General features: G+C 37.2%; 5 protein-coding genes across 8 annotated transcripts; all 5 read left to right on the plus strand.

The window, feature by feature from the left end:
* The first annotated feature begins 22 nt into the window (after positions 1-22).
* Positions 23-3,793, plus strand: LOC148921566 (bifunctional protein FolD 1, mitochondrial-like). Of its 2 annotated transcripts, none has more exons than XM_089043868.1 (5): positions 23-297; positions 431-759; positions 900-1,136; positions 1,220-1,387; positions 3,366-3,793. In XM_089043868.1, exons 1-5 carry the CDS (start codon positions 150-152, stop codon positions 3,534-3,536), a joined length of 1,053 nt encoding a protein of 350 aa, XP_088899994.1. In that variant the 5' UTR covers positions 23-149; the 3' UTR covers positions 3,537-3,793. The 2 variants fall into 2 exon arrangements, with proteins under 2 accessions (XP_088899994.1, XP_088899993.1); XM_089043867.1 differs by having other exon boundaries at positions 25-297; positions 419-759.
* A 642-nt stretch (positions 3,794-4,435) lies between these two features.
* On the plus strand, positions 4,436-13,566 carry LOC148921567 (putative LRR receptor-like serine/threonine-protein kinase At1g53430). Of its 2 annotated transcripts, none has more exons than XM_089042853.1 (26): positions 4,436-4,593; positions 5,086-5,248; positions 5,380-5,451; positions 5,974-6,045; positions 6,174-6,245; positions 7,013-7,084; positions 7,217-7,288; positions 7,472-7,543; positions 7,670-7,738; positions 7,966-8,040; positions 8,201-8,272; positions 8,390-8,461; positions 8,707-8,778; positions 8,965-9,033; positions 9,124-9,192; positions 9,489-9,554; positions 9,643-9,699; positions 9,776-9,825; positions 10,142-10,512; positions 10,685-10,877; positions 11,190-11,255; positions 11,345-11,457; positions 11,575-11,788; positions 12,269-12,503; positions 12,639-12,789; positions 12,889-13,566. In XM_089042853.1, the coding sequence occupies exons 1-26, from the start codon at positions 4,476-4,478 to the stop codon at positions 13,285-13,287; spliced, it is 3,126 nt and encodes a 1,041-aa protein (XP_088898979.1). In that variant the 5' UTR covers positions 4,436-4,475; the 3' UTR covers positions 13,288-13,566. The 2 variants fall into 2 exon arrangements, with proteins under 2 accessions (XP_088898979.1, XP_088898974.1); XM_089042848.1 differs by having other exon boundaries at positions 4,437-4,593; positions 11,121-11,255.
* A 1,811-nt stretch (positions 13,567-15,377) lies between these two features.
* Positions 15,378-19,217, plus strand: LOC103328222 (bifunctional protein FolD 1, mitochondrial-like). 2 transcript variants are annotated; one of them, XM_008230625.3, is made up of 5 exons: positions 15,378-15,721; positions 15,855-16,183; positions 16,324-16,560; positions 16,644-16,811; positions 18,790-19,217. In XM_008230625.3, the coding sequence occupies exons 1-5, from the start codon at positions 15,574-15,576 to the stop codon at positions 18,958-18,960; spliced, it is 1,053 nt and encodes a 350-aa protein (XP_008228847.2). In that variant the 5' UTR covers positions 15,378-15,573; the 3' UTR covers positions 18,961-19,217. The 2 variants fall into 2 exon arrangements, with proteins under 2 accessions (XP_008228847.2, XP_008228838.2); XM_008230616.2 differs by having other exon boundaries at positions 15,382-15,721; positions 15,843-16,183.
* A 3,011-nt stretch (positions 19,218-22,228) lies between these two features.
* Positions 22,229-26,531, plus strand: LOC103328237 (Nucleic acid-binding, OB-fold-like protein). The gene is made up of 3 exons (XM_008230636.3): positions 22,229-22,781; positions 22,947-23,153; positions 26,135-26,531. Exons 1-3 carry the CDS (start codon positions 22,299-22,301, stop codon positions 26,276-26,278), a joined length of 834 nt encoding a protein of 277 aa, XP_008228858.1. The 5' UTR covers positions 22,229-22,298; the 3' UTR covers positions 26,279-26,531.
* On the plus strand, positions 23,160-26,104 carry LOC103328678 (Pentatricopeptide repeat (PPR) superfamily protein). The gene has a single exon (XM_008231089.3). The coding sequence runs from the start codon at positions 23,178-23,180 to the stop codon at positions 24,807-24,809; it is 1,632 nt and encodes a 543-aa protein (XP_008229311.2). The 5' UTR covers positions 23,160-23,177; the 3' UTR covers positions 24,810-26,104.
* Positions 26,532-27,563: the final 1,032 nt, after the last annotated feature.

Below are 27,563 nucleotides of genomic sequence, written 5' to 3' on the forward strand. Positions count from 1 at the left end.
ATATCCGAAATTCTGTGTACAAATTCCCACTTGATCAATAAATAAAACAAGCTACAACAACTAGTGGTTTTATTTGTCTGTATATATTGATAATCAAGAATATGAAGAAGAGGAGAGTATGAAGATCGAGGATAAGAGGTAGTGGCGTTATGGTGGGTTTCTGGCACAGATTGGGGACCAAAGGCAAAGCCTTTTACTCAGCGACGCTCTCACCGCCATGTTCAAGCCCTCTCACTCTCCCTCACATTTGGGTTCCCACCCAAACCTCCCATCGTCCCCTCTCATCTGGGTTTCACCGTAAGTGCATTTCTACACCACATTTATGTTCCTCAGCTCATAAAAAATGTCTGTTTTAGCTTCATTGATTGATTGATTGAATGATTGAATGAGTGGTTGTTGATTGTTGTTGTATCCAAAGCTGTGAAAACAGGAGCTACAGGGCAGACTCGGAGTGCTGCTGAAATAATGAGCGGAAAGCCAATTGCAAAAGACATAAATTTGAGAGTAGCTGCTGAAATAAGCAGAATGAAAGCTGCCATTGGAAGACTTCCTGGGTTGGCTGTGGTTTTGGTGGGCTACAGAGAGGACTCACACGCTTATGTCCATATGAAGTTAAAAGCTTGTAATGAAGTTGGGATTGAAACTTCCTTTGTACAACTGCCTCAAGATTGTACTCAAGATCGACTTATTGATGTTGTTTCAAGTTTTAACAGCAACCCATCTGTGCACGGTATAATTGTTCAACTTCCTCTGCCACAGGTACCAACTCCTTGGAGTTAATTTAGAATTATTGCTTCAAATTGGGTTTGTATTCTTAATTTCTTCTAGTTCTAGTCATGTGATTTGGTTTTGGCTTTTTGGGTTTCTAAAAATATTGTACATTAACTTGTTTGATTCAGCATTTGGATGAGGAAACGATTATAAATTTCGTGAGTCCGGAAAAAGATGTGGATGGCTTTCATCCCCTCAATATGGGGAATCTTGCATTGCGGGGAAGGGAGCCGTTATTCATCCCTTGTACCCCTAAGGCTTGCATTGAGTTGTTGCTCAGATATCGTGTGGAGATCATTGGGAAGAATGCAGTGGTAATAGGGAGAAGCAAGATTGCTGGGTTATCCACTTCTTTCCTCTTGCAGGTGACACATATTTTTGTTCTCTACTGTATAGACATCATAATGTTTGAATAATTTTTCAATGATGCTCCATTAGTCCTGGACAGAGGCACCACGCGACGGTTAGCACTCTCCATTCATTCACCAACAACCCAGAACAAATTACTCGTCGAGCTGATATTGTTGTATCAGATGTTGGCATTCCAAATATAATCGGATGCGATTGGCTGATGCCAGGGGCAGTTGTAGTCGACATGGGGACAAATTCAGTTAAGGTAAATTATCTTGTTTCTATCTAACTTTCAGATCAAATGAGGATTATATCTGTGCACAGTCATAAACATTTCTTTCTTAGGTTGTTGTGAAGTTTGGTAAGTTTTCCTGTCCATTTAAGTGCAATAACAAAGGAACAAACTACTGTTCATCTGCCAAGAAAGCAGTCATTTCTGGTTGCGATTACCATAAAATACTCAATGCACCAGCATTGGAGGGTGCATTGGAAAAAAGTATCCCAAATCTTTTTATTCTATATCTTTTGTCCAAAACGGAACATTGAAAGTATATATTACTTCAAAATCCCCTCCCGCAAAATGCATTTTAAAAATAGAATTTTGCTAGAGAAACTAGATTTGTATGATCATAAGAATTTGTATCTATCAGATTTTACCTTCTTTACTCATGTGTGGTCATAAAGGAAGACTCAACTGCTTCAGCCTCAGATGAGTCATGACTGTATTAGACCATAATGATATTTATTGTTTCATTAAATGTAGAAAAGTACTTTTGAAGGCCTGATGGTGGACTGAATCAATATCCATCTAGAGTAGACATTAATCTCTAAAGCAAGTCTAAATTCCAAAGAGTGTAAGAGTTTACTCATCCACATATTTAGAAGAAGTTTCATATAAGTTCTTTAGTCGTATCATTGCATTAGGGGTTGGAGCTAGGACTATATCCTTAATTATGCCTTACCTTCTAACCATTAGTTGTCACTATTACTATATTACCTAACTGTCACTAGTTACTGTATTGTTGAACATCTATTAATATGTAAATCAACCAGAACCACATGAGTAGTATAGAAAACTGCGGCCATAACTTGGTTTGAGAAAATTTATCCTTTACATAGGCCCTAGACCTCTAACTTACAAGAGTTTTGTTCCTTCAGTGGTTGTCTTTGATAAATTGTAAAAATGCTTGTTATTTTTATTTAATATTGGAAATGACAGTGTCATTAAAACGAAGTGACTTTGCATGGCCATAGGAGTATGTTACTATTCGTAAGTGTATTCTGGGTCTTTGTGTTTTTTATAGGGTTTTAAAGGATGGTCATGATTAGTTTGATTTTTAAGGACTAGGATTTATTATTAACCAGCCGAAGTCTACAAATAAGCTTGTGATCTCTTGTTCTTTGTAGTAAATGAATTTTGATGTAAAATTAGGCTAGTTGTGTTTCAAGGCATAGCTTCCTACTATTAAAGACTAGGATATTATTATCTAGAGGTGTTAGTCTAAATGTTGATAAAGACTACAACATGCTTATGCACAAGTGTATGCATTGTTGTGTCTTTCCCGTCTTTCTTATTTTTCTCAGTTGCCTTCATTTCTTTGTCCTACTTGCCCTCTGAATTGCCTGATATCCAATTGAATTTCTCATTCTTAGTAGATCTGGTTCACCTGTCCTAGATCCCTAATTTACCCCCAAATTCTTTCATAAGCCAAACCCTAATTGGACTCCTCAGTTTCACATCAACCCCTAACCCTAAAGTTTACAGAGCTAGAAGTGCCGATGGTTTGTGCTGTTTTGAATCAACTATACAACATCAAGTATGTTATGTCAAGGATTTTAAATAGCAGAGGGTAAGTGGTAATCCATGTTCGCTTCCCATTATTAATAGACAAACCGGACTGCAATGTGCTCAATGAGAAAGCCATTTCTCAATGAGGGCATTGATCTTGTTCTCTCGATGTGCAGCACCAATTTGTTTTGGCATATGGACAGATATTGTATTGCATGGTAAGTACCAAGAAAAACAATGCATTACATAGAGTCTTCAATGTTATATCACAAGTACAGAAGCCATCAAGGAAAATCAATTTTCACCGCCACATCTCATGTCAAATTTGTAAACGTGTGTTTTTGCATGCCAATAAAGAAATACAGTGATATTTCATTAGGATATAAACTTGTCTGCGTATTTGGTTTGAATTCTTGGGCTTGCTTTGTCATGATGGATGTGTCATAATATGCAGGATCCCAATAGTCCCCGAGGGTTCCGTACCACCGGAGATGTTTGCTATGAAGAGGCAATTAAGGTGGTGTCAGCCATAACTCCTGTGCCAGGAGGAGTTGGACCTGTTGTAATCTCAATGCTCCTCTGCAACACCCTTGACTCTGCAAAGCGAGCTTACGGATTCACTTGATATTTTCTCCTAAGAAGGGAATGTATATGTGACTGGTCGGGACATGACTTGCTGGGTTTAAAATTGGAAATACATAGATTGAGAGCAATTTAACTTTAATTCTATTGCTTTTGTTTACCTTTTTACTAGTAGTTTGGCACATGTTATGGTATGCATGTGAGAGTTATTGCTTGGAAAGTCGAGAAGGAAGACAAGATGGATTAGTGGGAGAAAAATATGAGAGTATTTTATTTATTTATTTAGTAGTTATTAATTACTATGTTGCTTGCTCTTATTATATTACCTTCTTTTTATTGAGTGTAATTTAAATATTTGTTTGGCTACTTAAAATTGAGGAGGAGTTCCTCCACACAACAATGGAACTTCGACATTTGTCAGCTCCTTTAACTGTTTTATTTGGAATTTGATTTGGTGTGAGAAGGAGCTCCTTCTCATTTGTAAGGAGTTAAGCAATAGGGCATTTTTCTCTCTTAATTAATACTATAGATTACCACTTTATGTTCAGTTAGGTTTTAACAAAAATCATGAAGAAAATCAATGGTTTGCCATCACAAATCTGAGGACCGCCCTTACCCAATGGTTTGCCATCACAAATCTGAGGACCGCGCCCCACCACCCCAAAATAGTTTGCCACCACAAATCTGAGGACCACGTCCGTCATGCATTCAACTATTTCACGCAAATGATACACGACAAAAATCAATGTGCAAAGGATTTATAATTTAAGTGGTTAAGATCAATTGAGACCACCTTAAAAGTGGTGGCTTGTGCAATTGACAGCAAGTGCGGCTCCCACTTAATTAATGATTTTATTTATTGGATCAGTATTTTTCTGTTAAATTATTTATAAGAAAAAAGAAGCCTGTTGCATTATAAAAAGGGGAAGAGGGCTTAGTGTACATATTGTCAATGTAAACTAGAATCTGAAAGTAAAGCACAATGGTTGAAACCCGTCCAAGACTTCTTGTTAAGTATATGCTCCTGAGTTTCCTCCTTTGGCAGCTTGTTTTTAGGCACGGATCTTCCGATACAATTATTTTGTTGGATCCTAACGAAGGTATACGACTGTTTTGTTTCTCATCCCTCTCTCTTTTTATTCACATTTCTCTCATTTTGAATTAATAAATATTTTGTTATGAGAGCTAATTAAGAACGAAAAATATGCTCGAGTAGTCAGCCCAAATTCAACAAAAAATTGAAAGATGTGACATATTCAAAAATTGAAAGATATGACATATTCATTGTTGTTTATGCTATTCTCGTATTGAAGTACTAGACACATTTTCATTATTTTTGTTTTTTGAATATATTTTCTAACTAAGTTACTAGAGGCATTCTCAGATCTTGAAAATGCAAATACGTTTCTCATTTTCATTTTTCGAAAATGTATTGCTAAAATGTTACCAAACGGATTCTTATTTTGCTAATAATAAATACATGCACGTGGACTCATTTTAGTTTTGGTTGATTTCACAATCCTTGACGCTACAGCTCGAGTTTGAGATAATAACATTCAATAACTCTCTCTCTCTCTCTCCCTCTCTCGCAGAAGACGTCCTCAATTTGATGGTAAATAAGTTACAGTATAACAGGCCATTACACTTGAATGGCTCAAATTGCAATTATCCAGACTCAGATACTAACAATTTGAAGATCAAGTGCACCGAGGACTGTGTACATGACAAAAACAGATATTGCCATGTCAAGGAGTTGTAAGTCACAACAAAATTAATACTATATATATATATATATATATAGAGCACTCGTTCGGGCTCCTTTAACAATGTCATTTGTCTAACTTTTAATTCTAACAATAATTTTTCTCAAATGATTTGTGTTGCAGTTCCTTTACCGGCGCCGCTTTAACTGGTTCTATACCTGAAGAAGTGGAGAACCTTACGCATTTGGAGACGTTGTAATTATTTTCTATCGTTATTCCAACAGTTAAAATCTATATATCTATATATATAAAGCAAAAGACGGAGAATGGTGAAACATTCAAAATATCAAAAAATACCCTGGGTTAATGCAAACATTAAAAATTAAAATTATTAATTAAATGAGGATAATATGGTAAATTTACACTTTTCATATTAAGAAGTGGAGGAGCTTGAGCCTTTGGAGTAGCTGTAATTATTTCATATCATTATTCCAACAAGTTTATAAAAAATTATTATTAAAAAAAAAGGCTTTCAGAGAATTGAATAATATTTTTTTAAACATTCAGAAAACTTGTCTTTGCCAGTTCTTTTGGTGCGGGAGCTTTAGATATTTTACATCTTTCTTTTTGAAAAAAAGTCTTTCAACCGATCCCTTATATATTAATTGTCACGAAAAAGGGAAACCAAGCCACTAAATATATACAATTTAATTTCTTATTTATTAGTTGATTCTGTATACTTATAATGATTGATTATATGATGCCTCACTTAAACAGTGATTTATCCAACAATAAGCTCACCGGTTCCATACCCGAGACCTTGTGGAATTTGTCATCCCTCATACAATTGTAAGTGTATATGCATAAATATAGATACGGACTTAAGGATTCACTTGAGGGCCAGACCTTACCTCAAAACATATACATATTTATTGAATTTATATGAATGCATATTAATTAAGTTTTCATATATTCAGAGACCTTTCAAGCAATCAACTGACAGGAGGCATCTCAGGGCGCATTGGACACTTGCGCAATCTTACTATTCTGTAAGTATATATTCAATATTGGTTTCTTTCTTTTTTCTTTTTTGCTTTGGTTACAAGGGAGACCAACAACTACTACAACTCACATCAATTGAGTGTGGGGATAAATTCTTTCCCAACTACTTCACAGCTCCTTTTTGGGTACTTAACCCTTAAATTTGAGATTTTCCCCAAATCTGTTTTTAATCAAATTAAAGCAGGTACACCAACAACTACTAACTCACATCACTACGTACAATGAAACATAATCTCAAATAAATAAAGCCTATAAATTCAAAATATAAAAATAAATAATAAAAAAGTAAAAGAAGAGAGGAGAAGGGAAGAGGAGCAGTGATGCTTCCTCTCCCCCTCTATGGAGTTTTTTCTTTGGGATTTAGAGAAACCGAATCAAGGAATGTACAGCGTCAACTGTTAAGTCAGACTTATTCTTGTTTTGGTCATTGTAGGTGTGGAGTGTTGAATCGGCATGTGTTTTAAGGGAAAATCTATTGAAAGAATTTAAGGTTTTTTTACCCAAAAAAAAAAAAAGAGATAAGAATTTAAGGTTTAAATACATCGGTTTTTTCCTTTTTTTTTTTCTTACATGGGCTGACTTTCTATCTAATCTTGAATTCTATATTGTAATTTGTATATATCTATATCTAATTTCAGTATTTCTTACAACTCGGCTTAACTCGACTTTAAGTTTACTCTGTTTCTACCCCTCTCTCCGAGCTTTAACAAGGTAACATCTAATAACTTAGCTCAATTGTTTTCTGGCCAAAAAGCTTTCTGGATCACAACTTCCTCAGCGGACAGATACCATCATCTTTGGGTGCACTGAGTTCTCTGCAACTATTGTAAGTAAACTCTCTGCGACTTTTTGTTTTCACCATTGCACTTAATTCTTCGACTTTCTTTGACTTGATATGATCAGTTGGTTCCTTTGTATAACATTTCAAATTCTTCTTTATAATCTGTGAGTTTTGCAGGTCTCTGTCTTATAATAACTTGTCAGGTCCAATTCCCTACCAATTAGGAAACATCACGGCCCTTCAAATATTGTAAGTTCTTTGCTCGCCTTTGTTGCACCTTATGATCAACACACACACTCTCTCTCTCTCCCCATCACACACACACACACACATACAGCGAGAGAAATTATGTACATATATTCTAAAGGCTAACACTTTCTACTGAAAACAAACATCTGAATTCGTCTTCCCTTTTTTTCTCTCTGCTTTGAGAATTTTGGATCAGAATCGACTCTCTGGTCGTCTTCCACCCTCATTTAGTAATTTGAGCAATCTCCAATACTTGTAAGCTTCTTTCAAACAAAGTTACATATATATATATATATATATATATCATGAGAAAAGAAGGAGAAAATTTTGGTACTTAAATCTGTACTGGGATCACATTGTTTTGTTCTCATGTTGTGGAAGCTGGGCGGCATCCAATGATCTCACTGGGGAGTTCCCGGATTATGGCAGTCTTAATCAGTTGCGCTCATTGTAAGTGTTTCTCATTTAATAATGTCAAAGTCAAATTTGCTTACCAAGTGATGTGTTAGTTCGCATTTTATATCTTGTTGGAAATAAATGGGGTCAATAGTGGACTCAGATTTGAATAAATGAGACACGGCACATCATTTGAGGAACAAAATTTGGTAAAGGAATTTGGTGAGTGTAGCAGGAGTCTTCTTTATGTAATGTTCTTGATGCCTAATTGGCCAATGCAGTTCAATATCTGGCAACTATATGTCTGGTCGCTTCCCAGCTGACTTCATCAGAAAATGGACCCAAATCTTTTATCTGTAAGTTTTCCTTTACGTTACTGCACACAATTCGTAAATCTTTGGGAGAATAGATGTAAATGGTACCAAGAGCAAATTGAACATCTAGATTAAGCTTCTACTCTATGAAAGTTATCTCATAGAGACATCTGAATTTAGTACTACTCTGCACTGCTCACAGGTCAATGGTGGGAAACAATTTTGAAGGGAGTCTACCTGCGGAATTTTTTAATTTCTCCAGTCTTGAGTATTTGTAAGTACACCGTCCCCTTCTGTTTCATTAACCCACTTTTTCACAAAAAGGGAAAAACAAAAAAACAAAAATCAGCCGCTCTGTTTTCGTGATGAATTTTTGGTGTCCATTTTGCAGAAGGATCAGTGACGTAGCAAACTCTGGTTTCCAATTCCCACGATCTGCGAACCTGAGCAATATAAACACTCTGTAAATCGTTTTTATTGCATGTCGCACGCATCTATTCATTTTACGAGCCAAAGAGGTTTAATACAAAATAATGTTCACTGGCCAGATTTAAACTTTTACCAGCATAATAAACTATTCAAGCAAACTTTATTTTGCTTTGCAAGAGTCTTTGTTGCCGCATGTCTTATGCAGTCAGCATCACTAGGTGCAAACCTCATGCTCATATGATTTATCCAATCACTCACCTCTTCTCATGGTTTCTATAGGATATTAAGGAACTGTTCCATCACCGGTGAAATCCCTGAATACATTGGTCAAATGTCAAATTTAACATACTTGTGAGTCTCTCTCTCTCTCTCTCTCTCTCTCTCTCTCTCTCCACCTTCACGAGTCCCTAGATTAATGGTTTATGTTTATGCTTTTTATTGATTTGTTCAATTCCTGCTTTTGAATGTACTTTGATACAATGGATGTCACAGACTAGTTAACTAAGTTCCCAAGTTGTTAATGCCTCTATGTAACAGGGATTTGAGCTTTAACTATTTAACCGGACGAATCCCAGAGTCCATGAGTGGTTTAAATTTAACTCACTTGTAAGTGAATGATATTCGTGTGTTTTTGCTACATAAAAGACAACAGAACTCTTGTTGATGTTAGTACTCTATTATCAACTCTCTCCTCAGGTCCTTGGCAAAGAATAAACTTAATGACACAATCCCTGCTTGGGTTGGTGGTGCAGTCAAGACTAGATTGTAAGCTTCTATATTCAGAATCTTAAACTATGTACATATATTTTTATCTTCGTGTATTGGCTGTCAAATAAATATTTATATGAATAATTGTTCTGAAATGATCATTCTACAAAAAGTTTCATACAGTAATTCAGATACTAAAAAACTTCTTTCATCAGACAGCTACTTAGATTTGACACCGGAATGCTTAATTGTAAGGAAAAGAAAAATCCTCATCTAAGCCACCTTCATTTTCTAGGAGCGTATTATGTTCCCACATTCCATTAGCTATGAAATTTGACCATATGTCTTTTCAGGGATCTGTCGTACAATAACTTTTCCAAAGGTAGCTTCGTAGTGCCAGATGATAAGCGAGATCATCTGTAAGAATTGGCATTAATTTTCTTTTTCTATTGTTACCAATCTAGTTGCATGTGGAATTATGATGAGATCGTTTTCCATACATTTCAGGAACTTGTTTGCCTGCTGCAGCAGTTCAAGTTCAACCGATGCAGATCAACTATTTTTGTATGTTAATATTTTTATCTGTTCTAGTATAAGAAAACTCAAGAGCCATTTCTTACAAATTTGGTGGTTTATTCAGGGATCCAATGAAACGCATGCATATGCATTGTCCTGGACGAAAATCTAAATGTGAGTTTGGTTGGTTCTTCAGATATGTATACAACATTGTCCTGGCTTCTTCTGAGCCTTTCATTATCTCTGGGAAGAAGTTTGTAATAGTTTTATTATTCTTCCAAGGGATGAATTTTGTAAATGGTTGGTCACATAAGCTTGATAAGAGAGTATGAGTATAATCTGAACTTTACCAATCTATAAGGATTCATAAACTGTCATTTTAGGTAAATTTTATTGTTCTTTCATTTTATTAACGTCTCATTTTCAGTAAGCTAAGTATATTTCAGTACCTCTTGTGCACTTTAATTTATCTAATCTATCCCTGTTGCAGATCGTTCCTCCTTGTTCATAAATTGTGGTGGTGAGGGATTAACTGTCGGTGACAATTATTATGAAGCAGATGAATCAACTTCACTCTATTATATTAGTCCTTCCAAAACCTGGGGTTATAGCCTTTCTGGAGACTTCTTATCACCGGATTCAAATTCTAGTAATTTCATACAGACCCAGTCATGTGGAATTCATGTTGCTGAGTCAGACTTATATTTAAATGCTCGGATTGCCCCTGTCTTCCTAAGTTATTATGCTTTCTGCTTACAAAAAGGCAAATATAACGTGACCCTTCACTTTGCTGAAATAGTATTCAGGGAGAAGGAATCATACAGTATACTAAAGAGACGGGCATTTGACGTTTATATCCAGGTAAGAGCTGATGTCATTCAATTAATCCTATTATTTGACACTAAATTGAGTACTGTTATTTGTACCATCAACTGAAATCTTGTGTACCATCATTAGAATAGAGGTGTGACCCATAGTTTTGTTCCTGCTCATATTTACTGTCTGCCAGTGTTAAAAGAAGCGTTTGTTGTAGGATGAGAGAAGGCTAATGAATTTCGACATCGCAAAAGAGGCAAACGGTCCAGGTGAACCCCAAACCAGACATTTCGAAGCTGATGTTAATGATAGTGTATTGGAGATTTCCTTCTACTGGGCTGGAAAGGGATGTGCAGACGACCAGCTTACTTTGAATGGACCTCTCATTTCTGCTATTTCCATAACTCCAGGTGATTTAAAAGGCTATGACTTTAGTTTCTTCTAGTTGGTTCCAAGCTACACTTAAACCCCTTGGCTTATATGGTCATCATGTGCCCCATTAATTTACCAAAAAGTTGGCTATTTCAAGGTTGCAGCCAGGCAGTTTTCATTTCAGTTAATTAGTTTAATCTTGTTAATTAATTTGACAATCTTTTAAAGTTTGACTTTTCTCTTGCTGTTATTCCTTCCTTCGATGAAATATCACTTCGAAGTTCGCCAACACTCTGCATTGTGGCGAAAATTGAAGAAAGCATTGATTATTACTCTACCTTCAAGTGTAGTTGTTCTATTGCTTCTATTAGCTTTCATGTGGAAAATGGGCTGGCTGGGGAAAAGAGAGTTGATAGGTGAGTGAAGCTACAACTACACTGCACCATGCCCTTTTTCAAGAATTCTTTCCTAGTTAACATGTCATCTTTGATTTTTCCCGGAACAGAAATACGGATAGGCCAAGATAAACATGTTACCCTTCAAGAATTAATAGGTGCAACTCGAAAGTTTAGCGGCAAAATGGAGATCGGTAGAGGGCATTTTGGAAGGGTTTATAAGGTATACTTTTACATTGTGAACTTAATTTGTGGCAGAAATTTGATATTAGGGTGGGGTATCTTTTGAATGTTGCAAATTTATTCAGATATATAACATTTGTCTGTTGTGTTGATGCAGGCTGAACTGGAAGGTGGTCAAACTACTGTAGCTGTTAAAAGACTTTCTACTCACTCAAAAGAAAAAGTTGAGGAATTATTAAATGAATTCTATGCCTTAAAGTCATTCAGGCATGAGAACCTTGTTCAATTGTTGGATGCTTATTTTGGAGAAGGGTTGCATTTGCTCATCTATGAATATATGCCAAACCTGTCCATTGCAGACGCTTTTTTCGGTAATTCATCTTTTCTCCTCCCTTTTCTAATTTTTCAAGCACAACATCAAATTGTTTTATTCTATATTATACTTCCTCCTTTTGTGTACAAATAGAGATACTTACATTCGTTTGAGCTTAGCCAAAATTTTCCTCTTCCTACCATGTATTGCTTTTATATTAAGAAATAAGATCCGGTACTCACTCGTCATTGAAATACTATCGAAATACTATTAGGTGACGCATACCAGATGTCGTCTTTTGAGAAAACTTTCCATGACCCCCCATTCGACGACGCATATTACGACACTTACCCCGAGTCATTAAATGCCTTCCATGATGCAAATCAGGTGTCATGAAAGGGTTTTTCTGTTGTAGTGACTTGTGTTTTCTGTGCTGATACAGTGTTTATGACAAAAACAAAGTCGTTTACGGTTTAGACTAAACCGGAGGAATATATGCATAGAATGCTAAAGTGGTCATCATTCATGTGACTTGCAGGCTCGAAGTCCAGATTGAAGTTTAATTGGGAAAATAGATTTAACATTTGCCTGGGAATAGCGAGGGGTTTAGATCATCTTCATGAGCACCCTAGACTCAAGATGGTTCATAGGGATATCAAAGCTGAAAATATCCTCCTTGATGGAGCTCTTAATGCTAAGATCTCAGACTTTGGAATGGCAAGCCTGTATACCGAGGAAGAACAACTTAGGATCGTTAAAGTGGAAGCACCAAAGTAAGTGTACAAAAACCAAATACCTTTCGCTTTCTGAAACTCTGTATAAAATAATACCATGAAATTCAACTCATACTATGACGGGTGCATTATGCAAATATAATTTGAATTTATGCTTCATTGTTGTTGATGCAGTGGACATATGGCACCTGAGTATGTAGTTCAAGGTTTTGTAACAAGCAAAGTTGATGTTTACAGTTTTGGGGTGGTTATACTCGAAATTGTTAGTGGGAAGAAAAATGCAGGATACAAATTTAACCATGAGAGTGAGTATCTCTTGGACATGGTAAGTAAAACTGACAGGACGTACGGTATTTTGTAATTCCTCCTACTTTAAAGTGAACATGCACACTTTGAATTCTAAACCCACATCATTTTACCGCAGGCTTATGTTGCATATAAAAATGGAAGCCTCGTGGACTTGGTGGATAAAAATTTGTCCGGTATTTATGATGCAAAACAAGCCATCACCATCTTAACCTTGGCCGTGATGTGCACGAATATATCTCCTACTTTAAGGCCAAGAATGGCAGACGTTGTGAGTATTCTTGTTGGTGAGAAAACCTTTGAGCAGATTAATCCCCCTACAGCGGATGATCATCAGCTTAATGTTGCCATGGCTCATGGGGAATGTACCAAAGCTGATTCTTCTACTTCCACAGACGTGACCACAACTGCAAGGGCATCAACTTCAAGTAAATTAATCAATGGGATAGATGAAACAGAAACTCATTATGCAGAACCCGATCTTGAAATATTGGAAGAGAGTCAGAACTCACATTAGATATGCATCGTGTTTGGATTTTGGTGTTGCTGAAACCATCTTTCAGCGGATGACAATTATGACGGAGTAGTTATGTGGAATAAAGGCAGTTGCAGTTTGTTTTGTGTTAGATTGTTGAATATTGTTCTGCATTATGTACATGCAGTCGGACTTCTTTATGGAGCCAATAAGGATATTGTTTCAGGTTTTGTTCTCTGCATTATGCATGTCACATATTTTGAACAACTACAATGAAACAGAAAAAAGCGAGAAAAACCATTTATTGGACTTGAGAATTTAGTAATTAGCATGAGCATGTATGATCCTTGTCTCTTTTTAGGACAAATGGGGGATTCAAAGGTGGTAAAGAAGGATTTTCCTTTAATACACATGACAAGTCTCTACTTTACTCTTTTCTTAACCGAGAGTGTTTAAACATAGAGGCTCTGCCTTTTCTGTAGTCTTATCTCCCTCATTTCCTTCTTTCGAGTGACTGGAGGTTTTCCCAGCCGCCCTTTGAGGCAGCTCCTCCCCTTTTTCTTTTTCTCTTTGGTTGGTTCTTCTTCTTCTCCTCTCTTCTGTCTTTTTTGACCATACCCTTTAAGAGCAGGTCCAGCGCAGGACTCAAACTGGGAAAGGGCCTGGCGAGCCCGAGATGGCTCCAGCGCAAGAGAAGCAGCCGGTTTCGTGGTGGGTCCCATCAGCCCGAGCAAGCCCAAGGGCAACTTCTGCCTGGGCTGAAGCCCGAGTTTTGTGACGTCGCTGGCATCACGACGTCAAGACAAAAACAGATTTTTTTGGCCAAAAATTCAAAAAATTGAAAAATTCTGAAAATTCTGAATTTTTTTAAATACCAAAAAATTCTGTATTTTTTCCCTATAAATACCTAACCATTTTATTCACTTTCTACACCAAATCTTCATAAAAACTCATCTCCTTCCAATATTTTTCACTTTCCACATCAAAATCTTGGCAACGAGGTAAAAAAAAAAAAATCCGTTTTATTCAATTTAATGTCTTTTTATATATATATTTCTTGCATTTCCAATTTCTTTTTTTTTAATAGATTAGTCAAGGCAAAACCAAAAATGTTATTCGAAAAATTTTATCCAAAAATTTTATTTGAAAATTTTATTCGAAAAATGTTATCTTAAATTTTAAATGAAAATTTTATAATAAATAGTGACACGTGACAACCGAAAATATAATCTAAAAAGCTTATCAAAATTAATAGTTTAAAGTATAAACAAATAGGAAATAAAGTACAATGAATAGTAATTGCCTTAGACTTACCCTAGACTTTGCCCTCATGGGTGGAACCACAAATGCAAAGGCTGACACTATTCACGTGAATAGTGGCAGCCTTTGCTTGCCCTTGCCTTAGACTTAGCCATTGTGGGTGGAGATGCTCTAAAATCAGCCCAAAATGAACTATGGGATGGCTCTCAGCCGGTCGCCTAAAACAAAACTCGTACATTGGCACGCGCATCACACATGTCAATTAGCCTTTTTTTTGGTTAAACAAATAAAATCTATTTTGTATATGGGACCTTTCTTTATTACAGAGGTAGTCAGCAATGTAGTCCGTAAATATTGTACAAATATTATTATTATTATCCTCTTTTACTAAATTAAAATATTTAAATTTACTAATATTATCCTCATTTAATATATTATTTTCTTCCTTAACATTTTAATTAGCTAAGAGTATTTTGGGATTTTAAATATTTCACCAAAGTTTTTCCCTTTATATATACTAGAGCGCTTGTGTCAATTGACAGTTTTTGTTTTTTGGTTTTTTTCATTTTAGTTTTATGAAAGGGAAAACTTGATATGCTTGCATCCCGTGAAAATAAAAGCCATTTTTTAGTTTTAACAAATGGTTTCTGTTTTTGACCCCAAAAAAAATGTCTAACCAATCTACATGAGAAGAGAGATCGAACTCAAGTCTCGTCTCAAGTGCAAAAGTGGACTCACTGCCTTAACCCTTTTATTTTTTATTTTTTTTGGTTGTTGTTGTTGTCACGGAGTCACTGCCTTAACATATGTGGTTTCGTTTCTTAGCTAACCATATCTTTTTGAATTTGAAAGTTTTTTTAATCCAAAAAAAATAAAAGAATTTTTAAGGCATTAACAGAAGAAACTCACATTTTCATAATATCCGAAATTCTGTGTACAAATTCCCACTTGATCAATAAATAAAACAAGCTACAACAACTAGTGGTTTTATTTTGTCTGTATATATTGATAATCAAGAATATGAAGAAGAGGAGAGTATGAAGATCGAGGATAAGAGGTAGTGGCGTTATGGTGGGTTTCTGGCACAGATTGGGGACCAAAGGCAAAGCCTTTTACTCAGCGACGCTCTCACCGCCATGTTCAAGCCCTCTCACTCTCCCTCACATTTGGGTTCCCACCCAAACCTCCCATCGTCCCCTCTCATCTGGGTTTCACCGTAAGTGCATTTCTACACCACATTTATGTTCCTCAGCTCATAAAAAATGTCTGTTTTAGCTTCATTGATTGATTGATTGAATGATTGAATGAGTGGTTGTTGATTGTTGTTGTATCCAAAGCTGTGAAAACAGGAGCTACAGGGCAGACTCGGAGTGCTGCTGAAATAATGAGCGGAAAGCCAATTGCAAAAGACATGAATTTGAGAGTAGCTGCTGAAATAAGCAGAATGAAAGCTGCCATTGGAAGACTTCCTGGGTTGGCTGTGGTTTTGGTGGGCTACAGAGAGGACTCACACGCTTATGTCCATATGAAGTTAAAAGCTTGTAATGAAGTTGGGATTGAAACTTCCTTTGTACAACTGCCTCAAGATTGTACTCAAGATCGACTTATTGATGTTGTTTCAAGTTTTAACAGCAACCCATCTGTGCACGGTATAATTGTTCAACTTCCTCTGCCACAGGTACCAACTCCTTGGAGTTAATTTAGAATTATTGCTTCAAATTGGGTTTGTATTCTTAATTTCTTCTAGTTCTAGTCATGTGATTTGGTTTTGGCTTTTTGGGTTTCTAAAAATATTGTACATTAACTTGTTTGATTCAGCATTTGGATGAGGAAACGATTATAAATTTCGTGAGTCCGGAAAAAGATGTGGATGGCTTTCATCCCCTCAATATCGGGAATCTTGCATTGCGGGGAAGGGAGCCGTTATTCATCCCTTGTACCCCTAAGGCTTGCATTGAGTTGTTGCTCAGATATCGTGTGGAGATCATTGGGAAGAATGCAGTGGTAATAGGGAGAAGCAAGATTGCTGGGTTATCCACTTCTTTCCTCTTGCAGGTGACACATATTTTTGTTCTTTACTGTATAGACATCATAATGTTTGAATAATTTTCCAATGATGCTCCATTAGTCCTGGACAGAGGCACCACGCGACGGTTAGCACTCTCCATTCATTCACCAACAACCCAGAACAAATTACTCGTCGAGCTGATATTGTTGTATCAGATGTTGGCATTCCAAATATAGTTGGATGCGATTGGCTGATGCCAGGGGCAGTTGTAGTCGACATGGGGACAAATTCAGTTAAGGTAAATTATCTTGTTTCTATCTAACTTTCAGATCAAATGAGGATTATATCTGTGCACAGTCATAAACATTTCTTTCTTAGGTTGTTGTGAAGTTTGGTAAGTTTTCCTGTCCATTTAAGTGCAATAACAAAGGAACAAACTACTGTTCATCTGCCAAGAAAGCAGTCATTTCTGGTTGTGATTACCATAAAATACTCAATGCACCAGCATTGGAGGGTGCATTGGAAAAAAGTATCCCAAATCTTTTTATTCTATATCTTTTGTCCAAAACGGAACATTGAAAGTATATATTACTTCAAAATCCCCTCCCGCAAAATGCATTTTAAAAATAGAATTTTGCTAGAGAAACTAGATTTGTATGATCATAAGAATTTGTATCTATCAGATTTTACCTTCTTTACTCATGTGTGGTCATAAAGGAAGACTCAACTGCTTCAGCCTCAGATGAGTCATGACTGTATTAGACCATAATGATATTTATTGTTTCATTAAATGTAGAAAAGTACTTTTGAAGGCCTGATGGTGGACTGAATCAATATCCATCTAGAGTAGACATTAATCTCTAAAGCAAGTCTAAATTCCAAAGAGTGTAAGAGTTTACTCATCCACATATTTAGAAGAAGTTTCATATAAGTTCTTTAGTCGTATCATTGCATTAGGGGTTGGAGCTAGGACTATATCCTTAATTATGCCTTACCTTCTAACCATTAGTTGTCACTATTACTATATTACCTAACTGTCACTAGTTACTGTATTGTTGAACATCTATTAATATGTAAATCAACCAGAACCACATGAGTAGTATAGAAAACTGCGGCCATAACTTGGTTTGAGAAAATTTATCCTTTACATAGGCCCTAGACCTCTAACTTACAAGAGTTTTGTTCCTTCAGTGGTTGTCTTTGATAAATTGTAAAAATGCTTGTTATTTTTATTTAATATTGGAAATGACAGTGTCATTAAAACGAAGTGACTTTGCATGGCCATAGGAGTATGTTACTATTCGTAAGTGTATTCTGGGTCTTTGTGTTTTTTATAGGGTTTTAAAGGATGGTCATGATTAGTTTGATTTTTAAGGACTAGGATTTATTATTAACCAGCCGAAGTCTACAAATAAGCTTGTGATCTCTTGTTCTTTGTAGTAAATGAATTTTGATGTAAAATTAGGCTAGTTGTGTTTCAAGGCATAGCTTCCTACTATTAAAGACTAGGATATTATTATCTAGAGGTGTTAGTCTAAATGTTGATAAAGACTACAACATGCTTATGCACAAGTGTATGCATTGTTGTGTCTTTCCCGTCTTTCTTATTTTTCTCAGTTGCCTTCATTTCTTTGTCCTACTTGCCCTCTGAATTGCCTGATATCCAATTGAATTTCTCATTCTTAGTAGATCTGGTTCACCTGTCCTAGATCCCTAATTTACCCCCAAATTCTTTCATAAGCCAAACCCTAATTGGACTCCTCAGTTTCACATCAACCCCTAACCCTAAAGTTTACAGAGCTAGAAGTGCCGATGGTTTGTGCTGTTTTGAATCAACTATACAACATCAAGTATGTTATGTCAAGGATTTTAAATAGCAGAGGGTAAGTGGTAATCCATGTTCGCTTCCCATTATTAATAGACAAACCGGACTGCAATGTGCTCAATGAGAAAGCCATTTCTCAATGAGGGCATTGATCTTGTTCTCTCGATGTGCAGCACCAATTTGTTTTGGCATATGGACAGATATTGTATTGCATGGTAAGTACCAAGAAAAACAATGCATTACATAGAGTCTTCAATGTTATATCACAAGTACAGAAGCCATCAAGGAAAATCAATTTTCACCGCCACATCTCATGTCAAATTTGTAAACGTGTGTTTTTGCATGCCAATAAAGAAATACAGTGATATTTCATTAGGATATAAACTTGTCTGCGTATTTGGTTTGAATTCTTGGGCTTGCTTTGTCATGATGGATGTGTCATAATATGCAGGATCCCAATAGTCCCCGAGGGTTCCGTACCACCGGAGATGTTTGCTATGAAGAGGCAATTAAGGTGGTGTCAGCCATAACTCCTGTGCCAGGAGGAGTTGGACCTGTTGTAATCTCAATGCTCCTCTGCAACACCCTTGACTCTGCAAAGCGAGCTTACGGATTCACTTGATATTTTCTCCTAAGAAGGGAATGTATATGTGACTGGTCGGGACATGACTTGCTGGGTTTAAAATTGGAAATACATAGATTGAGAGCAATTTAACTTTAATTCTATTGCTTTTGTTTACCTTTTTACTAGTAGTTTGGCACATGTTATGGTATGCATGTGAGAGTTATTGCTTGGAAAGTCGAGAAGGAAGACAAGATGGATTAGTGGGAGAAAAATATGAGAGTATTTTATTTATTTATTTAGTAGTTATTAATTACTATGTTGCTTGCTCTTATTATATTACCTTCTTTTTATTGAGTGTAATTTAAATATTTGTTTGGCTACTTAAAATTGAGGAGGAGTTCCTCCACACAACAATGGAACTTCGACATTTGTCAGCTCCTTTAACTGTTTTATTTGGAATTTGATTTGGTGTGAGAAGGAGCTCCTTCTCATTTGTAAGGAGTTAAGCAATAGGGCATTTTTCTCTCTTAATTAATACTATAGATTACCACTTTATGTTCAGTTAGGTTTTAACAAAAATCATGAAGAAAATCAAATGGAACTAAACCACTATTGGGTTTAGGCAGTTTCAGCCTAAGCGTGATTCGTGTAAAATAAAATACATATAAATATATATATATATATATATATATAAATAGCGTCTGCTTCAATTTAGGGCTGTTTACGAAAGCTTAAACCCGCAACCAAACTAAACAACTACAATCGGATTTGATTTTTTTATTATTGTCAAAACCCAAAAAAAACAAGTGAATATGGCAAAACATAGAAACTCTATGAATATGGCAAAACATAGAAACTCCGTGAACATGACAAAGGCAAGGCAAAGAATACAGAAACCATGTGAACACAACAATGGCAAGGCAAAACAAAACCCTAAAAAGAGGGTAAGGCAAGCACACGTCATAAGAAACCCAAGGCTCTTATACAATGTTAAATTTCAGAGAGACGGGTCTTTGATGTATGATTTACATATGTCCCTGAAAGGTAATGATGATCATTATCAATTTGCACGTCTTGCTCGGTTTGCACAAATGAGAAAATAGAAAGATATAGTTGAAATAAAAAGTGAAGTTGATAGGTATTTGCTAGATCGTGTTAAAAATATTAAAAGTGAACAAAAGTTTGACACACTTAATTGGTAGAGGGTAAATTCCACTAGATATCATGTTTTATCTCTTCTTGCTATAGATGTGTTTGCTGTTCCAGTTTCAACAGTGGCCTCCGAGTCTGCCTTTAGCACTGGAGGTAGAATCATAGATCATTTCAGGAGTTCCTTTGACTCCTAAGATGGTTGAGGCACTTACTTGTGGGCAGAATTGGCTGCGATCTTTTCCTATATCATTGGACAGTGAACTATTTGCTGAAGAGATGGAATTTTATGAACAAGTCGAGTCAGGTATGCCATCTATATTATATTGGTTTTCTTATTGAAATTAGAGGATCAGGTGCAGTTCTTGACTTAGTTATTTTGAGGAGATGAAGACATGTATATGATGTGTTATGCTAAACATCATCATACTTAACTATTGAAGGAGGTTGCAAAGTTAGACTAGGCCTTCAAATATTTTAGAACAATGACTTATGTATTTGGATAATGTTGCAAGGTCTGTCATACTCTTATATTTTGATTTATTTTGCTAGCAGCTTGGCCTTTTATCTTGATTTATTTTGCTGGAATTTTATACATTGAAATTGCAATTTGTATGAACACCTTTGAGAAGCCAGAAGCGAATTAACTCAAAAGGTTGAAATCAAGCCTAAATAGATCAGCCACTGCCTTACTGAGTTCTCAATTTTGTCAAGTATAGTAGGCATGGTATCAGTGCCACTACTTGCTGCTGAGTTCTTAATTGAATTCATGGCCACAATTACTGATGAATACAAGAACTCATTGAGTGAGCCAAGAACTCAGCGGGCCCACGCGAGAGTCTCAAGTAAGGTCCCATGTTGTAGACTTAGGCTTGGACGCATCATGAGTAAGAGAAAAGCTCCAAATTTTTTACTGTGAATCGTTGAAGCTCTGCAGGAAAAATAGGAAATTCAATTGAGGGTGTGGGTGTTGTTTATGCCTTAGCAGAGTAATAGTGGGGTTTCTAAAATTTCATTGATGCGTTTTTACTTCAACTTTGATTTAGATATAATTTTTGTTGAGTTTTGAACTAAATATAGAGACTCGGGATGAAGCGAAATACAGGAAATGCATAGACTCTTGTAAACCGTGACTCCTTCTCCGAAAGAAGATCTGCACACTTCGAATGATATCAGAATTAGGGCAGACTAGGGTTGATTCCAGTCTAACCCTCTTCGATGGTTAAGTCAGGAACTAACTTTTGCTAAAGAGAATGGAGGTAGGGTTTGTATTATGTGTAGAGTTATTTATTACTTTTGTTTGGAGATAGGTGAGGGGTATTTATAGGAGGGAGAAGGGGAGGTCAAGATATTTTTGGAAGAGATCTTTTCCCTATCTTGAGTTGCATTTAATGTTCTGTTCCAGACCACCATACTGCTTTGACATGAGTCAGAAAGAGAAGTGACAAGTGTACATGGATGGGAAGTATAATAAATGATCCATCTCCATCACCAGCCTGTCTATTTAGAAATATCAAGGTAAGACGACACCTGGTCGAGGATGGGACGTGGTCATCTTGGCGAAAGTCGTATCGAGTTTGCTGGTCGCCCATGCACCCCCATTTACCCATGATTTGATACGTGCCTACAGATCAGATCACTAGTTCGACACCGTACTCGACTGGTCGGTACACAGGTGATATGGTCTGTTGTAGTCATAATGGAACTTCTGATGGGCTCGGTCCATATGAGATATCAACAATTCTAAATATAGAGACTCGGGATCCTTAATGTATGAGAACTTGAATTTTAAAGTTTTTTTTTCTTAATTCTTTTTTAACATACTCAGCTCGACAAAACCAACCGAGTCAACCCGATCAAAAGAGGGTTGAGCTGAGTTGGATTGGTCTAATAATAAGCGGGTCTTGGGTTGAAAAAATACAAATTTATAAATAAACTCAATTCTAGACATGTATTTATAAAAAAACTCAAGCACTATTTAAATATAAAAACACACCTAAAATCAACTCCAAAATCAACAATTGTATATTTTTTTGGGTGTATTTATAAATGGGTTTTGAGTGTGTATAATGATGGATTTTAAACTTTTAAGTGTATTTATAAAGTGTTTTGAGTGTTTGGTTTTTTTATAATTTCAGTCCTATTTTGGGTGTTTTAGTGAAACTCCCTTCAAACAAATTGTAAACCGCATACAGCAGCGAGGCAAGAATAAAGCAATTAGTGTGGATAGAGAGAGGGAAAAAGGAATGGCAACGAACCTTTTCAAATGCAGTACTGGCATCGGCGTCCGCCTGCTATTTCCCTTTTCCCATTCTGAGCTTCCTCTTAATTTCCATCAAATTAATTCTGCCATTAAGGGTAACTATCATCATCTTCGTCTTCGCAACAAAAAACCCAAACTACCTTCTGCAAGAAGTCTGCTCTGGCACTCATCTTCTTCCTTTTGCACCGCCGCCTCGGCCACCGATGCTTCTGCCACAGGTGCTTCTGGGGCAGTGAGCGATGCTTCTATTGATGAGGCGGTGCCGCCGGTGAGCGACGTCGAGGACCAAAAACAGAAGATAAGGGATGCAGCCGACGTGCTCGACATAAGGGTTGGCCGAGTTCTCAAGGCATGGAGGCATGAGGAGGCTGATTCTCTTTATGTCGAAGAGGTCGACATCGGCGAGCCTGAACCCAGAACCATCTGCAGTGGCCTTGTCAAATATGTTCCTCTTGATCACCTTCAGGTACCCAAAATACTTAAATTTAAGTCCTTTAGCTTATATGTAGCCAATTGGGATTGCAAAGGGTAATGTAGAATTGGAGTAGGTGGAGATTATTCTTGTGTTAGAGAATGGAGAATGATCACTTTGAAAATTGTATTCAATGTGATTTTGTTTGGTTTGATGCAGGATAGAAATGTAGTTGTGCTTGCTAATCTGAAGCCCAGGAACATGCGTGGTGTTAAGTCTAGTGGAATGCTTTTGGCAGCTTCTGATGCTTCCCATGAGAATGTTGAGCTTCTTGTGCCTCCTGAGGGTTCACTACCGGGCCAAAGAGTATGGTTTGGATCTGAAGATGATCGTCAAAATCAGCCTCCTCCTGCCACAGCTAACCAGGTACTCCCCGTGTCCAATTCTCAAATGCTGAATTTATCATTTCCAAGCTGCAAAAATGCTAATATCATTCAAAAGCTAGTCACCCTTCATGAAGAATTCAAATCAATGTTTGAGCTCAAGCAAATGCATGCTCTGCTCCTCACTTGTGGCCTCTCCCAAGAACAGTCTTTGACGTCCAAAATCCTTTCTTTCTCTGCGCTGTCCGATTTGGGTAACATCGACTACTCATATCGGGTTTTGTCACAACTCCCCAACCCAACAATTTTTTACTGGAACACCGTTATTAGAGGTTACTCCAAGAGCAAAAACCCAAACCGTTCCATATCTGTCTTTGTCAAAATGTTGCGTGATGGGGTCTCACCAGACTACTTAACGTACCCTTTTCTTGCAAAGGCATCAGCCCGCTTATTGAAGCGAGAACTTGGTGTGGCTGTGCATGCCCACATTGCTAAAAATGGTTTTGAGTTCGATAGGTTCATAAGTAATTCCTTGATTCATATGTACGCTGCCTGTGGGGATATCACATATGCACGTAAGGTGTTTGATGGAATTTTTGTGAAAAACTCGGTTTCTTGGAATTCCATGTTGGACGGGTATGCAAAGTGTGGAGATGTGATTTCAGCACGAGAAGTGTTTGATTTGATGCCAAAGCGTGATGTTGTGTCATGGAGTTCTTTGATTGATGGGTATGTTAAGGCTGGGGACTATAGGGAGGCCTTGGTAGTATTTGAGAGAATGCGGGTTGTGGGGCCTAAAGCAAATGAGGTGACTATGGTGAGTGTTTTGTGTGCATGTACACACTTAGGCGCTCTTGAGGAAGGGAAGGTCATGCATCGCTATATGGTTGATAATAAGTTGCCGTTAACTTTGGTGTTGCAAACATCACTTGTGGACATGTATGCAAAATGTGGGGCGATAGAGGATGCTTTAGGTGTGTTTCGTGGGGGTTCGCTGCACCAATCTGATGTGTTGATGTGGAATGCAATGATTGGAGGACTTGCAATACATGGATTAGTTCAACAGGCACTTGAATTTTTTTCGGAAATGCAAATAATTGGGATTGTCCCAGATGAGATAACGTACTTGTGCTTGTTGAGTGCTTGTGCCCATGGGGGATTAGTAAAGGAAGCATGGCATTTCTTTGAATGTCTTGGTAAACATGGTATGAAACCCAAGTGCGAGCACTATGCTTGCATGGTGGATGTTTTAGCACGTGGAGGCCAGGTAACAGAGGCACACCAATTTATTTGTCAAATGCCCAGGGAGCCAACAGCTTCAATGCTAGGTGCTTTACTTAGTGGGTGTGTGAACCATGGAAAATTAGATCTTGCAGAAATTGTTGGAAGGAAGCTTATAGAGATAGAGCCAGGTCATGATGGTAGATATGTTGGTTTGTCAAATGTTTATGCTCTTTCCAAACGCTGGGATGATGCGAGAAGCCTGAGAGAAGCCATGGAAAGGAGAGGGGTGAAGAAGTCCCCTGGGTTTAGTATTGTGGAGATATTTGGAACCCTTCACAAATTTATAGCTCACGATAAATCATATCCTGAATCGGATGAAATTTATATGACGCTGAGTTCTATTGTGAATGAAATTAAGTTTGATATGGATTATAGAAATCAAGATTATTTGTTGTATGCAATGGAAAATTTCTAGTTTCATTGAGTTTTTTGGAACTCAAACCTGGGTGTTGAGGCCTTTTAAGGAGGATATTTCTCGGGAAAAGTCTGAGGATAATCAATCTATTCCTTCAGATTGGTGTAGTCATCACAAAGCTCATGCTGGACCGATAAGAAAATCCCTGCAATTCTCACATCAAGTGGACACAAGGCTGGAAAGTTGATACCGTTTCTAGATTCGTCAATTTCTATGGAGAAGCTGTACTAATTCCATCCATCTGCACTACTCCTATATGTCCTGTCTCCAATGAGTATCCATAGACATTTGAACATATCTTACTACTCTGTCCTTGGACTGTGGGGTTTTGGTTTGGGGTACCTTTTGGCTACAAAGTGGATTGATCAACTATTCCTACCATGGATGACTGGCTGCTCCGAGTTTTACTCACCCATATGTGAATATATTTGCAAGAAAAGAATTACAGAGTTGGATTCCTTTTACCTTGTGGCATATATGGAAACCCAGGTGTGACTGCCTCTTACAAAGTGTGTGCTGTTGTCAAGGAACGGCTGATCATGTAAGGTCAAAAAGTGAGCAATGTAGTACGCATGTTTCAACAGAAACCCATCCTTCTACTTGGTGGGAACCTCCGAATGAATAAGAGGTTAAAATCTACTTTGATGGTGCTTGTGAACCAGGAGGGTTGGCAGGATCAGCTGCTGTTTCCAGGGAGTCTTTAGGACGGTTACATGGTGGAAAGTCAATAGCCTTCTTTTCATCATCAGTGCTATGAGCTGAGACTGTAGCTGTGCGGAAGGGATTGACTTGGGCAAAGTCAGAGATCAAATATGGAAACAAAAATGAGCAACTGTTCAAGTCTGTCACAAAGGAAAAAAGACAGCCAAGGAAATTTACCCTTTGATGAAAGAGATCTTGCATGTTCATGCAGTGTGCAGCTTGGTCGGGCGAGAAGAAAATTCTGCAGTTGATTGGGCTGCTAGGCAAGCAGAACAGGGGATGTGCACAGAAAATTGGGTTTAGCAGGCCCCCATCCTCTTTGCTGATTTTGATAAGACATGGTTTACTATGATCTTTACTGTCGATTGGGGGTTCTTAGTTTCTTTCTAGGGCTTTGTGTTTGCTTCTGTTATTTTTTCAGGTTGTCGTTAGTTTTCTCCTTTTTCTGGTTTGGATTTGTCTCTTGCCATCTGTTTAATGGAATATCAATTGGACCAAAAAAATAAAAAGAATATGCCTTCATGCCAGAGGCACTGGATTGTATGGAATAGTTGGGAGCATTTTTCTCCATCTATGATATACTTTGTTTTTCATTTATGGTTCTTGCATATCACTATCTGCAGATTCAAAAGAAAAAGATATGGGAATTGGTGCAACCTCATCTGAAGACCGATGATTCTTGTATTGCTATACTTGGGGAGCATGTAATGCGGACATCTGCAGGCGTGGTAATCTCAAGTTCTCTGAAAAACGCAAATATCTCCTAATTGGACTTGGAACTTCATGCTATTAGTCAGTCTCTCCCGCGTTCTTGATACCAATTTGTCATTACTGCCAAGTGATGATTTCTTAACTGATTTGTAGAAATTTGGTGCCATATGTTTTCTTTAGTTTGTGACGGTTTCCGAATTTGTCTATTGTCTTATGTATGCCTGTTACCATAACATCTGATTTCGAGGTTTTGTTGTGCATAGTTTTTGTTCTTTTAATGAGAATGAGGCTGTGTTTTCCCATTCCAAATCTGTTATCTTGATTGGATTTCTGAACCTACAGCCTTGGCACGAACATTGCAGGGATTTAAGGGTAATCTAGTGAACTTGTGGATTGTTCTCTATTGAAATTGAATGGATAGGTCTTGAGATTTGTGATCCATAATTCAAGTACTCATCCGGAACTTCATTTTCACCTAAGTTTTTTGTGCTTTAATCTGTTTGTGAAAAATGTACCAAAAAACTAATTTGGTCTTACAATCAACCAAACAATTCCACTCACTAGATTTGATTAGATTGCTCCACTGTTATTCAATCTATTATCAAAACTATTAGCAGCGGCTCGAATTTAGAATGGCATACGCCTTCCTCAGGAAATTATTGAAAGATTCACCACACAATAGAGAATAAACTTATCTATATGGGGCTTTTTCCATAAAGTCTGCTTATCCAACCCTTTTTTTCTTTGAATGAGGTGTTGGCGTTGGGAGTTTATTTGGAACTTTCCCTTGCCTCCCAAGTTACATATTGACTTCTACCCTACTTGTTTTACTAGAAGTGGTAGTGGAGATGCAGTATATTCTCAAAGATGGGTTTAAACCTCAACTTTGGGCTAGTTTGAACTACAAGGGGAGCGGGGCTTCTCACACACCCACACTACCAAGTTATCATGGAGGTTTGAATTTAAGACCACTGGCCTGCAAGTCAAGATCTTTATCCACTGAACTAAACCCTGTTGGTGGATCCCTATAATTTTATAAGAAAAAGAATGGTTGCCTGGGATTTTGGTCTAATTTTCCATAAATTTTACTGAAGCATGTTAAACACGTTGTGGCCTTGAGTTGAAATTTGCTTTATGTCTCGCTCTATCTAATCCAAAATAATTCATTGACTTTTGTTACCATTGTTTGTTGTGTTGAAGGCCCTCCACTGAAGAGTCTTTAAACCAGTATGGTAATGGCCCTAATAGGCCGCATTACTTAAAATAACTCTCTTGGTGTTTTGACTAGGCTGTCCTTTTCTTGTTTTCCACTTTGAGATTTAAAAGGTCAAAACCAAATAT

This window comes from Prunus mume, linkage group LG1 (assembly GCF_029339155.1).
Source record: "Prunus mume cultivar Tortuosa linkage group LG1, ASM2933915v1, whole genome shotgun sequence".
Lineage (NCBI taxonomy): Eukaryota > Viridiplantae > Streptophyta > Magnoliopsida > Rosales > Rosaceae > Prunus > Prunus mume.